Source organism: Aythya marila, assembly GCF_965140915.1.
Source record: "Aythya marila genome assembly, chromosome: 7".
Taxonomy (NCBI): Eukaryota; Metazoa; Chordata; class Aves; order Anseriformes; family Anatidae; genus Aythya; species Aythya marila.
The window spans coordinates 22789466-22801193 of NC_139048.1; the positions used below are offsets into that span (position 1 = coordinate 22789466).

An 11728-nucleotide genomic window follows, 5' to 3' on the forward strand; every position below is an offset into this window, starting at 1 on the left:
AGAAACTTGTAATTTGCAGTTCACATTTGCCATCAAGATCACAGCGGGGGAGGGAAAAGAGACTAGAGTCTGCGGTAGCTTCAGTAATTCCCTTTCACGGGTTTCATGTGACGATGGAAAAAGCAACGCTTTCAGAGCAAACTTGCTTGAGTTTAATATACAGTGACTTCAGAAAGTGCAATAAAATCAATTAATGTTGCAAAAGCATTGGCCAAAAAAGAAAGCGGCGAAAGGATTTATGGAAATGTAATGGATTTACAAGCATTTATCCTGCGACTTGATAAACAGCAATGGGAAGCCGAGATGGAGAAAATAATTAGTCCTGCAGCCTCAGTGAATTTTAGCAATTTATTGTTATAATTTTATTCTTTCAGTGGTTATTCAAATTTATATTTTAATTTTGTGATGTGAAGCGCAGGGGGATTAATCTAAAGTTTGGTCTCGGTTTCCTCGGGAGCTGGGTTTCTTCTGACGTTTTCTCCGCTCGCAAAGCGAAGCGCGATCTGTCATTTGCCAGGGCTTCTCCACGCAGGGAGCTCACTCTTGGCTTTGCTGCATGTATTTTAAGGACCATTATCACTGGCCTCAGTAAATAACGGTGCCCACCGAGGGAAGGATGAGCTGTTCGCATCCATGGGGGCCAGCGTTTTCTCTTCCTATAGATTTTTTCAAACGTGTCACCAAAACTTCCCAAAAGCCTCGAAGGGGAAGAGGCTGCAGGAGGATGCGCTGGCTGCTGAGTACGCCGAGCACTGAAAACTTTTCTGTTTGCTCTCAGAAGTTTGCAGCGCTGTTATTACAGTAGGAGCGAGACAACATCTAACATGGAGTAAAGATTACAATTTCCAGAAGTCAGAATTTATTACAGTTAAACTGTGATAAGATCCCATCTGTTATGAACACATGTAGCACCAATTGTTTTTCATACAACTGCAATTTATTTACCCTTCAGACTGAATGAGATTACAAGAGTGATTTAAAAAGAAAAAAAAAAAAAAAAAAAGGAAAAGAAAGCAGCAGCAGCACCACGCTTTTTCTTTAGGCCGGCCTATCTGCGTCTATCTCGCGAAATCCATTCACGCCGCGCTGCTTCCCCGCGGCTGAGCTCGGCGGCTCCTCCTGCCCCGCACAGGCGATGTTATCGGCTCGGGGCTGGGGCTGCGGCCCAGGCCCGGCGGCTCTGCCCACGGGGCTCTGCCCGGCTCCCGGGGGTCCGCGCCGCCGCCCCCCGGCCGAGCCCGGCGCCCTCCGCGGCTCGGGGCCGCCGCTGCCCCCGCGCTGCCCCCGCCGCGGGGCCCGGCAGCGCCGCCTGGCGGGCGGGAGCCCGGCCCCGGGCCGCGCCGAGCCTGCCCGGGCCCCGCAGACAAAGGGGAGCCGGCTCCGGGGCTCGGTCCCCGTGCGGAGTCCCCGCCAGGCGGGCTCAGCTCCGGGCGGCGGCCCCGAGCCGGGGCGAGAACCCGCAGCCGCAGCGGGGGAGCGGGCGGCCGGGCGCTGCCCTTGGACCGCTACGGTTTCGGAGCGAGAGAGGTGCCTGCTGGCCCTCCGACCCCTTCCCACAAGGGTTTCGGATCCTCCTCGCAAATAAACCGGGAAATACAGAGTGGCTGCTAAAAAATAAAACGTTAGACGAGTTTACCGCGGTAGACTAAGAGCGGTTATCTAATTTCGTTCTTTCAAACTCTTCCGAGTCATACATATATGTGTGTATATATGTGTATATATATCCTCCAGGTTTCAGTGGGCGTCTTTCTGCTGCTCTGTTATCATTATTTCTTGCCTTGATGTGACGTTGAAGACAGATGACAGCATTGTCAGGTTGTCTTTAATTCATTTGAAGATTTAAAAAAGAAAAGAAAAGAAAAAAAAAAGATATACACACAAGGCTTCTTACAATATTAAAACCCTGAACGGATTTACTTTTTTCAGAGGGGATGGGGTGGCTGGGAGGGGGGAGCGGTTGATGAGTTTCAGACGTGAAGGGAGAACAAAGTCCGTGCGGCGCTGTGCGTGCACACACGCACACAGCGAGCGGCCGGAGGTGGGAGTCTCGCAGCAGCAGCACCTGGTTGATCTTGATGGAGAAATACCCAGCATCAAGCCAGTCTCTTCGCGTTTATGCACAGATCCAAATGTATAATCTGCTCGAATTTCAGTCCTGTCTCTGCTGCCAAAGCAGTCCACCTCCGAAGAGGTGAGAGCATACGGTTTCATGGTCCGTCTTTCTTCTTTTGACACCTTTCTACTTCTTCGCAACATTTTGCATTAAAAAAAAAAAAAAAAAAAAAAAAAAAAAAAGCAATGTGCCCCGAACTCCCTCGGAGTGAGCTGCGAGAGAGATTTAGCAGGGATTAGACACCTCCGGTCAGGAACGAGGGCTTGCCTGCTGCAGGTCTGCTCGCGAAGTGGTGTGGGCTGCCCCGCGGGGCGCAGAGGGGATCGTGGGGTGACGGACTAGGAAGGTCTGAAATGCTCCTCAAAATCTGGATGGAAAGGCGACTTGATGGTGGTGGCTCCAGCAGTTTTCCAACTTTAGATTCGCTTTTTTTGCTTTTTTTTTTTTTTTTTTTTTTTTGGGGGGGGGGTGAGGAGGGGGTACTGAGCGGTGCTCTACCAAGTGCCTGTAGTGAAAGCCAATAGCGTTAAAGAAAGGCAGTATTTCTCTTCGTCCTTTCTAAGTATGAAAGACTGAAGTTCTATGAAGATCAACGTTTTGCAGAACAGGAATGCACATTTACTTTTGTTTCAGAGGGCTTGGGCCTTTCAGGACTCCACTTGCCTGAGTGATTTCGAGTGCAGATGTGGACAGTTCAGGAAAACACTCAGAGTAAAGAGAACGGAGTCAGATCCAGTCCTCGCGCTGCGCGTACCTTGCTTGCTGTACCGAGGGTAGTTTCGAAGGCAGGGGATGGGCAGTGAGTGACTTTCCAGTATTAGAAAATGGAGCCTCCTATCGCTGAGTAAAATCTTCTCGTCATAAAGGCACCCCTGTATTTTAGCTCCAGCGTATGTTTTGCACTCTGAAATCAGGAAAATAAACATGTTTGTATGTGTTTGGTATCGCCTTGCGCGTGTAAGCCAAGCTACATATGCCCATATAGGCTCGGATATATTGCAGAAACTCCTTTGCTGTCTGTGGAGTCTGGTGTTTTATTGTTTCACAAAACTAGCTTAATTACATTTCCCCATAGATAAGATAAACAGAACCCTTCTTTTCTAAGCGTTGCTTATCAGAAGTATTTTGTCGAAGTGGCATCCAGAGTAAGCCTTTGAGAGTGGATGGAAATTCATTAATTTTTATTTTGATTCTTCAGTTGCACTTAGCATCTGACAAGATTTGATTTAAATATTACATGAGTTTATCTTTAATGTTCAGAAAAGATTTGTGAGAAGGATGAAACTGTTTAATTTAAACTAATGTATGCCTGACTCTGGTCAGATTGATCTGAGTTTGGGGTTTTGATGGGTTTTGCCCTTCTGTTGCTTGTCCTCTCGAGCTGGTTTTTCACTGTGAAATTATTTTAGTTCGGTGGCATGGACCAGCGGCTGCTGTCAACTCCACAACCCATCCAGCTAGTAAGAACGGGGGAATAAAATAACAAATGCAACCCTTTTACCTAAAAACATTAGCGCCCATAAGTCAATCTCTATTAGAAAAAATAGCAAATTTCCTAGATTAATATAAAAATCCTACGTGACACTTGCCAGGTCAAATATTTAACAAGAGAGACCTCTTCACCACCACCATGCTACATGTAAAATAAGCTCTCTTAATTTTTCATTTATGTCGGTGACAGTACCTGAGCAAAACAGCAATAATAATGCAAAGTGTTCTTTTTAGCGCTCGCATCAGAAATCCTCGCGTACAACTTTCCAGAGCCGCAGTCCACAAAACTGCGATCAGGGCTCCAGCACGCAGGGATCTCTGTCGCTGTCTGTTGCAGCGAGACCCGCCACACCTGACGGCTGATGGATTTTAGCTAGCCAAGTCGGAGGTGCATCTGCTAGAAAGCTGTAACCGTAAAACGCGCATGGAAGCAGTGCGCCTGTGTGGCTGCGATGCTTTTTAACCGCGCTCGCTCTCCCAGCCGCTGCCTGGGACGCGATTTTCCCCCTACGAAGGGCGCTCGGAGCCCCGCAGCGGGGCGGGCGCGCCGCTGGGGCTGCGGCCGCGGGGGCGAGCGGCGGGGGCGAGCAGCGGGGCGCAGGCCGGGCCCTTTCCGCTGCCCCGGCTCGCTGGGCGGCCCCTCCGCCGCCGGCACCTCCCCGGGCCGCAGAGCCCCGCTCCCCGGCGCTGGCCGTGCTCGGGCCCGTGTCCTACTTGGTAGCCGAAGTTTGCCTGGCGCGGGTCGCAGCGCTGCCCTCCCCGCCCTTCCCCTAGCTCATCAGTTCACGGCGAGAGCTCAATTTACATTCCCTAAAGCAGAGCCGCGCACCGGTGCTTTTCCCATTTAAGGGGAAAAAAGAGGCATTTGGTTAAAGCAGTTCCCGTGCCCGTTGCGGATCCGCGTCCCAGAAGAGCCGCGGAGCAGCCGAGCACCGCCGGCCCAGCTCCGTGCCGGGACGGCCGGGCGGGCGCTAGAGCTTCACTAGCCGCCCGCTTTCCTCTGCTCTGCACATTACCGCTAACTTCCACTAATTATCGGGAGTAAATGTATTAGGCTAATTAGCATCTGGGCACCACGGGAAACTTTGAACAGCAATTAGGCTGTGGGTTCTGCAGAGCGCGGGAGAAAGCGCCGGGCTTTGTCGCGGCACGGCGCCGCTTGCAGCCGCTCCCCCGGGCCGTGGGGCCGGGGCCGGCCGGGCCGTGGGGCCGGGGCCGCCGGTTCCGCCCGCGCCTCTCCCGGCAAGCGCCCGGCGGGGCGGCGGAGCGCGGCTCTTCCGCTTCCCACGGCCGCCAGCGCTCACCCCGCGGTTGTGGCGGCGGCTCGGGCTTCCCCGGCGCGACCCCCTGCTCCTACCTGGGCGCGGGCCGACGAGCTGGAGCCGGAGCCGGAGCTGGAGCCGGGCGAGGGCCCCGGGAAGCCCGAGCTGGGAGGCAGGGAGGCGGCACGGGCAGGGGCAGACCCTCTCGGCATCACGTCGAGTTTGGCACTGCGCTTCGGAAGAGAGCAAACTCGGGCCGAGTAGCAGACGGGCTTCTTTTTGTTTGTTTGTTTGGGGTCTTTTTCCTCCCCGTCCCTTCCTTTTAAAAAGAAAAGGAGTTCTCAGAGCGTCCGTTTTTTTTTTTTTATTTTTTTTTTAAACTTGATGATCATTTGTGCTGCGGTAGGAACTGAAGAAAGAAATTGAAAATAACTGGATGAGATCAAATAGTGCTTCCCCAATTACTTCTGAACTTCTCATTTAGAAAAGGAGATGAATGGTTACGCATTACACTGTAAAAAGCTTTCAGATAATCTTCTTACTCTTTTACAAATAAGTCCTGCCTTCCCCGGTTTTCTTCCCAAAGAAAGAACGGAGTATTTTAATTGAAACCCAGTTTAAAAAGAAAACGGTTTTCACAGTATTTTTTTTTAAAGTTAATTTTCCTCAGGAAAGTGAAAGAGATGTAAACGATTCTTAGTTTTCTTATTTCGTGCCTATGAATTCTACCGAAGTAGAAGTGGAGGGGGAAAAAAAAACTTATGATTTTTTTTTTTTTTTTTAAAAAAAAGAGCCCTGGGGTTACAATAAAAAAAAAAAAAACTTGTGTTTTTATTTTTTTTTTTTTTACTTTTAATTAAAATTGAATAAACGCTTAAGGAGAAATTAGCAATTGCCTCCATCCAAGACCTACTCGGTTTTATAACAGAATCAAAGCGTATTAAAAAAAAAAAAAAGTAAAACCTTTTAATACATCAAATATACGGAATTTTAATCTTTAAAGCGATACATTGTCTATTTTAGTACATGACGTAAACCTTACTTAACCCTTTTTACAGGGTGGACTTAAAAATTAAAAATAGTTGTGTTCCTTTTAAAGAACAAAATAAGGCAAATGAGGTTTTTGGAATAGAATTGTTTTTGTTTTTCTTCCAGAATACATACAAAAAAATACCAATTCTCTTTCAAGGGTATACACCTTAAAAATAATTGCAATTTGAAATTATAACTGACAAATTGCGAGTTGTTTTTTTAGTAACAAACATGCATGTAAATTTTTTGTTTCAATGAGACATTAAATAAGAACGTACAATACAATCATAGCAATTTTAAAGTAACATTAAAGAGAAGACCTCTATCTTTTTATTTATATTCTACAATGGGTGTTCCACTTTTACCTATTGAGCTCAGTTAAGTAATGCACTTTATGATTCGTTGTCCCGCTTGAAGCTAACATAAATAAATACAGTGCTCATGGATCCAGTCCTCAAATGAACACTATTTTATAAAAAGTCCGATTTTATTTTTTTTTATTATTTTTTTCCTTTCCAACTTTTATAAAGTTTCGGAGGGCTCCCTTCCCTCCCCGCCAGGCTCCGGGCTGCACCGGAGCCCCCCCGCCTGTGCTCACTGGTAGCCCAGCGCCGAGGCTGTGGTGAGTCTCTGCCCGTAGAGTGCGTAAGGGGAGTAGTAGGGTCCCGTGGCGGCGGGCACGGGCACGGGGGCCCCGGGGGTGGGCAGCGGGCTCTTGGAGTAGGGGTGGTAGCGGCTGCCGAGTCCCAGCGCGTGGTGCGGGCTGCGCAGCGCCAGCGTGCCCGGGCTGCCCGGGGCGCCCGTCGTGGGGATGTGCATGTGGCACGCCATGGCCGCGGCCGCCGCGCTGGCCAGCGACGAGGAGCTGGGGTAGCTGGAGAGGAGTTTATCGGTGCCCGGGAAGGCAGTATGGGTCCGCAAGTGGCTAAGCAGCTCCTCCGAGGTGGCGAAGCGCTTGTCACAGGGTCCGTTGGCTGACACCCAGTTGCAGATGTGCGGCTGGGGGTCGTTGGGGAGCATGAAGCCGTAGGGGTACAAAGGGTGGCCGGCCAGCGAGGGCGGCGTGGCGCCGGTCAGCGAGGAGTGGACGCTGTGCAAGGGGTGCGTGGGGTACACGAGGGGGTATCCGGACTTGAGGGCCTGGTCGTGGGCGCAGGAGGCGCCGGCGGCGCCGGCCAGGTGGCTGGCGCAGTGGTAGCTCAGGCAGTAGGGGTCTCGGCACAGGCTGGCCGTCATCACCGACGGCGGCGACGCGCCCGCCAGCGGGCTCGACCCCGCCGGCTTGCTGCAGCCCAGGCTGCTGGCGGCGGCCAGCTGGGCCCCCACCAGGCTGGAGGATTTGGTGGGGTCCAGAGCCACTCCGTGCGGCAGGAACTGCGGCGGGTAGCCGGCGTAGGCTCCAGCCAGCGTCCCCGGGTAGCTCATGCCCGCCGGGGGCAGGGGGAAGACGGTCTGGCCTGGCTTGTAGGGGGAGACGGGGGCTACGAGGCCGGAGCCCAGGACGGAGGTGGAGGAGGTGGCGGTGGTGCTGCTGCAGGAGGAGGCGGAGTCCGAGGCGATGGGCTTGGAGCCCGGCGTGCTCTCCTGGTGCTGGTTGACCTCCACGTTAATCCCGGCACAGCTCACGCTAATCCGGCTGTGGCTGATGCTGGTGGTGCCCGGGCCTCCCTCCGAGCCGGAGCTGCCGCTCTTTCCGCAGCCCTCCGAGTCCTTCTTGTCCTCCCCGCCTTTGCCCTCGGCCGGCAGCAGCCCCGGCGAGCAGGCGGAGGCGCTGGAGTTGGGGCTGCCTGTCCTTGGGGTGAACGGCTGGCAGGTGGCGCTCGGCACCCGGAATCCCGACTTCTCCCCGGCCGCGACCCCCGCGGCGGGGGCGCCCGCGCAGCCCGTCGCCCCCGGCTCCTTCTTCTCGGCGCCCGGCTTGGAGTAGGGCTTGAAGCTCGACTTGTCCTCCACGCCGATGTCGCTGAGCTTCAAGGGGCCCGACTTGGAGTCCTTGTCGCCTCCGGAGCCATTGGAGGTGACCGACGAGAGTTTGGAGGAAGGGGACGGGTCCGGCTTCCCTATTTGCGAGCAAGTTTGTGCCAAAAGGGCCAGGGGACTCTTCTTCGCATCCAGCTGCAGAAATCAGAAGGGCACACATAAAGACAGAGGTTTAGTGGGGGAGTTCGACGGAGGGGGAAAAACACAATCAAAAAAGCAAAGCCCCGGAGCGTACCTAGGACGCTCGTCCCGCACGTTTTGCAGAGGACAGCCTGGAAGCGATGAACAATTTCGTGCGCATTCATCACCCTGACAGCCCCCTCCCCTGCATGCACCATTTTCCACAAAGCCTTTAGAGAGGGCTAGGGCTTTTCGGAGCCGGGCGAGCCCAGCGCGGCCGCCTCGGGCAGGGGGGCAGCGGCCCGGGCAGCGCCGAGCTTCGCCTTTCGGCTCCCCGCCGCGCCGGGCGTGGAGGAGCACGAAGCCGGCCGGGAACTCGAGCGGCTGCAGCATTTCTGCGCCCTGACTGCTGACACTATTTATAAACAGAGCCCGGAGAGCCGGGCTCCAGGGGCGAGCAGCGCCTTCGCTCCGCAGAGACCCCGATGAAATCATTCATTCCCACGGACACACCCTTCCCACCACCCCCTCCGTTCCGAGTTTCGGTCCCTAACGCAGCGAGCTACGCGGAGGGGGACCGACAGCGGAGAAAAGGGCCGAATAGGGCCCCCCAGCTCCGAAAGCACGTAGGGCTGAGGAGCCGAAATAGCCGGCCTGCCGCAGCCGCGCTTCAGCCTGTCCCTCTCCGCGCCCCCCCCGCCCCAAACTCTCCGTGCAGAAGCCCGCTCGGTCGCCGCTCCGAGCGCCGCTGAGTTGCGTGGCCGGATCGTGACCCCGGAGCGGGTCGTTTCCTTCCACTCTCAAAAAATAATAATAATAAAAAAATACAAAGGAGGGGAAAAAAAAAGACAAAAAGAGAAAAATGGGAAGTTTATTTAAAAAGGCCTCGCGAACGAGCCCAGCAAACATGGGAACAATGAGCAGGAGCGGCTCCCGGCGCTAGCTGTCGGCCAGAAGGAGCCCGTTTCCTGGAGGGAGCGCGTCTCGCAGCGGAGGCGAGCGCCGGGCGGCTGCAGGGAGCGGGCGCCATGCGCGGCGAGCGCCCGGGCAGGGGCAGGCGCGGCTGGGGGGGGACGGGGACGGCTCCCGGCTCCTTACCTCGATGGGGCTGACGGGCGTGGAGGGTAAAGGCTGCAGGTACTCGGGGTGTAAAATGTGTCCAGTCCGCGCCGTGAGCATTTTCAGGACTTTGATGGGAAGGCGGTTGGCTTGGCGTAGCGGGTCCGAGGGGGGCACGGCGTGGAAGCCGGGCTTGGCGGCGGCGCTGCTGCTGCTGCCGCTATTCCCAGCGTGCCCGGGCGGCCCGGCGAGGTCGGCGGCGCTGCGGCTGCGGCGGGGGCTGCCTCCGGGCTCGCTGAGGCTGCTGCTGCTGCTGCGCTTACTACTACTTCTCGGAGCAGAAAGCGAGGGCGATGTGATCATGACCCAAAACCTCGCATGAAAACTGGGGCAAGTCGCGCCGCTCGCACTCGGAAAGGCTCGCTCGCCTTCTGCGGGCGGGGAGGGAAAAAAGCCGCACGCCCCCCGAGCGGGAAAACAACCATAAAACGTCCTGCGGCTCGCTCCGGCGGGGAGGGCGTGGGTGGGGAGCGGGGGGGCGAGGGGGAGCTGGCCGGAGAGAAAGAGGAGGAAAGGAGGAAGAAAAAAAAAAAAAAAAAAAAAAAAAAAGCCGAGTAATCCGTGGGCTGCGCCGGGGGCGGGGGGGCTGCGAGCGTGTGCCGCCGTGCCCCGGGGCCGCTGCGGGCTGCCCTCGGCGGGGCTGAGCGGGGCCGGGCGCTGGGCTCCGCCGCTCAGCTGCGCTGCGAGCCGCTGCCCATCCAGCCCGGGATCTGGCGGAGAAACTCACTTCAAAAGCAGCTGAATTAGCCGGAGATTAAAGCCTTTGCCGCCTTCCAATCAAATGGGACCCCGAGGTGATTGGAGGGTCAAGGGGATGTGACGTTCCCTTTTCTGGGGCTTTTTTGCGCTGTTTTTAATGGTCTCTCGCTCGCTCTTTTTTTTTTTTTTTTTTTTTTTCTTTTCCCTTCCCTTTCTCGTCCGCCTTCCCTCTCCCCTCCCCTCCTTCCTTGTTTTCGCTCCCGGGACGGGCTGGGCGTTAATTCTCTGTTTCACATCACGCGGCCGCAGCCTTTTCCTTCCTCCGCAGCCGGCGCGGGCGGCCGCACGGCTCCGAGGCGAGCAACCGAGGGGCTCCGCCGGGCCCCGGGCCCGACCCTCCGCCCCGCCGCCGGCCCCGCGGCCCGGCCCCGCCGCCTGCGGCTCCCGAGGCCGGGCGCGGGGCTCTTCGGGCCCCCTCCCGCCCGACCAGGAGCGGGCCGCGGCGGCCGAGAACCTGCAGAGCGCCGGGCGGCCTGCGCGGCGCCGCCCGCGGCGGGCGGGAGCCGAGGCGCTGCGGCGGCGGGCGGGGGCTCCACGCACCGCTCCGTGCCCCCCCCAAATCCTCCTCCTCCTGCTCCTGCTCCCCTTCCTCCGTCGCCACCGGCCCGCGGCCCTGCCCCATCGGCAGGCCGGGCCGAGCCGTGCTGGGGCGCCGGGCACAGCCCTGAGCGGAGCCCGCAGCCCTGCCGCCGCGTCCCCGCCCGCCTGTTCTCCCTTTGTACTTTCCATCCCGCTGTCCCCCCCATCTCCTCATCCCATAACGATTTTTTTTCTTTTTTTTTCTCTCCTTTTTTTTTTTTTTTCCTTTTTTTTTTTTTTTCACAGGCAAAATGTGTTAATCAATCTTTTACTTTTGTTTCCGGATCTGACATGGTGGCCCACACAATCTACAACATTAACAAAAAGGTCACTTAGAGATAAAACACGTTTGACAAGTGAAGAACAAGGCAAGTGCTTTAGGGGTCGCGTCCAATTCCTGACCTGGACTCCGACCAGAACAGGCGCTGATCCTGGAAGGGGTGGGCGAGAGGAAGGACTTTCACTTTCTCGCCTTTATATCTGCTGAACCAAGTCCTTTTTCTTCCCTCGAAACACCGATCTCCCCCAGCCCCTTAGCAGATGGATCAGATAGCCTTTAATGATCTTCTCTCCTTACGAGGTAGACATAAGGCACGTTTTCCTAGATATCCTCCCCACCCCCCCGTAAAGCGGTACCCTTTAAATCCTGCAGCCAAGTAAGTACCTCTGCTGTCTTTTATTAAAACCACTTCACTCTTTCAACGTAGTCTGTAGAACAGGGTAAATACGCGGAACTCCCCTGGCTTCTATAAAGATAATTTTAACAAACTTTTTAATTTCTGCGTTTTCTCTGAAAACAGAGAGCTTATTGCCAGAACTTTGCGGTGGAAACTCATAAACGTACTTTCATTTCGCAGTCGCCGCGGTTGCCTTGTAAAACAGTGAAAATTAAAAGGGGGGGGGGGGGGAGAGAGAAGGGGGGAGCAGAGAAATAAATGTTGCATAAAAATGATATTGCTGTAGGATTGACAAGAGCCACAACTTGCCCTTAAGGAGCTCCCCCCTTCCTTTATACAGAGTGGAAGTGACTTGAATCTGCCCCAGGTTTTCTCCCAGTTCTTTCTTTTGTTGTCAAGTCCAATTGATAAATGGAGTGCAGTAAAACTCTGGAAGAAAAAAAAAAAAAAAAAAAAAAAAGCTGAAACCTTCATTTGTGTTCATTTGCATTAAAGTGCTTGGAACAGCTGTTTTCCTTACAGGACCGGGGAGACTCCTATCTGTTTTCTCGTTGTATTTATCCTGCCTCCCAGGGTGAAAGACTAAAGATTAATTG

At 54.7% G+C, this 11728-nt stretch overlaps 1 protein-coding gene across 1 annotated transcript; it reads right to left on the reverse strand.

Annotated features, from left to right (window-relative positions):
* Positions 1–2631: 2631 nt before the first annotated feature.
* On the reverse strand, positions 2632–9908 carry ZNF503 (zinc finger protein 503). Its single transcript, XM_082765456.1, has 3 exons — positions 9097–9908; positions 4962–8013; positions 2632–3017 (listed from the first exon to the last, which is right to left on the reverse strand). The coding sequence occupies exons 1-2, from the start codon at positions 9418–9420 to the stop codon at positions 6493–6495; spliced, it is 1845 nt and encodes a 614-aa protein (XP_082621582.1). The 5' UTR covers positions 9421–9908; the 3' UTR covers positions 2632–3017; positions 4962–6492.
* Between the last annotated feature and the right edge of the window lie 1820 nt (positions 9909–11728).

Bases quoted from the DNA above. Each gene is read 5' to 3' on its own strand.
- ZNF503 (XM_082765456.1), bottom strand. From the start codon at position 9,420: ATGATCACATCGCCCTCGCTTTCTGCTCCGAGAAGTAGTAGTAAGCGC. The intron at 8,014-9,096 runs GTAAGGAGCCGG...TGATTTCTGCAG, and splicing joins CGCCCGTCAGCCCCATCGAG to CTGGATGCGAAGAAGAGTCC.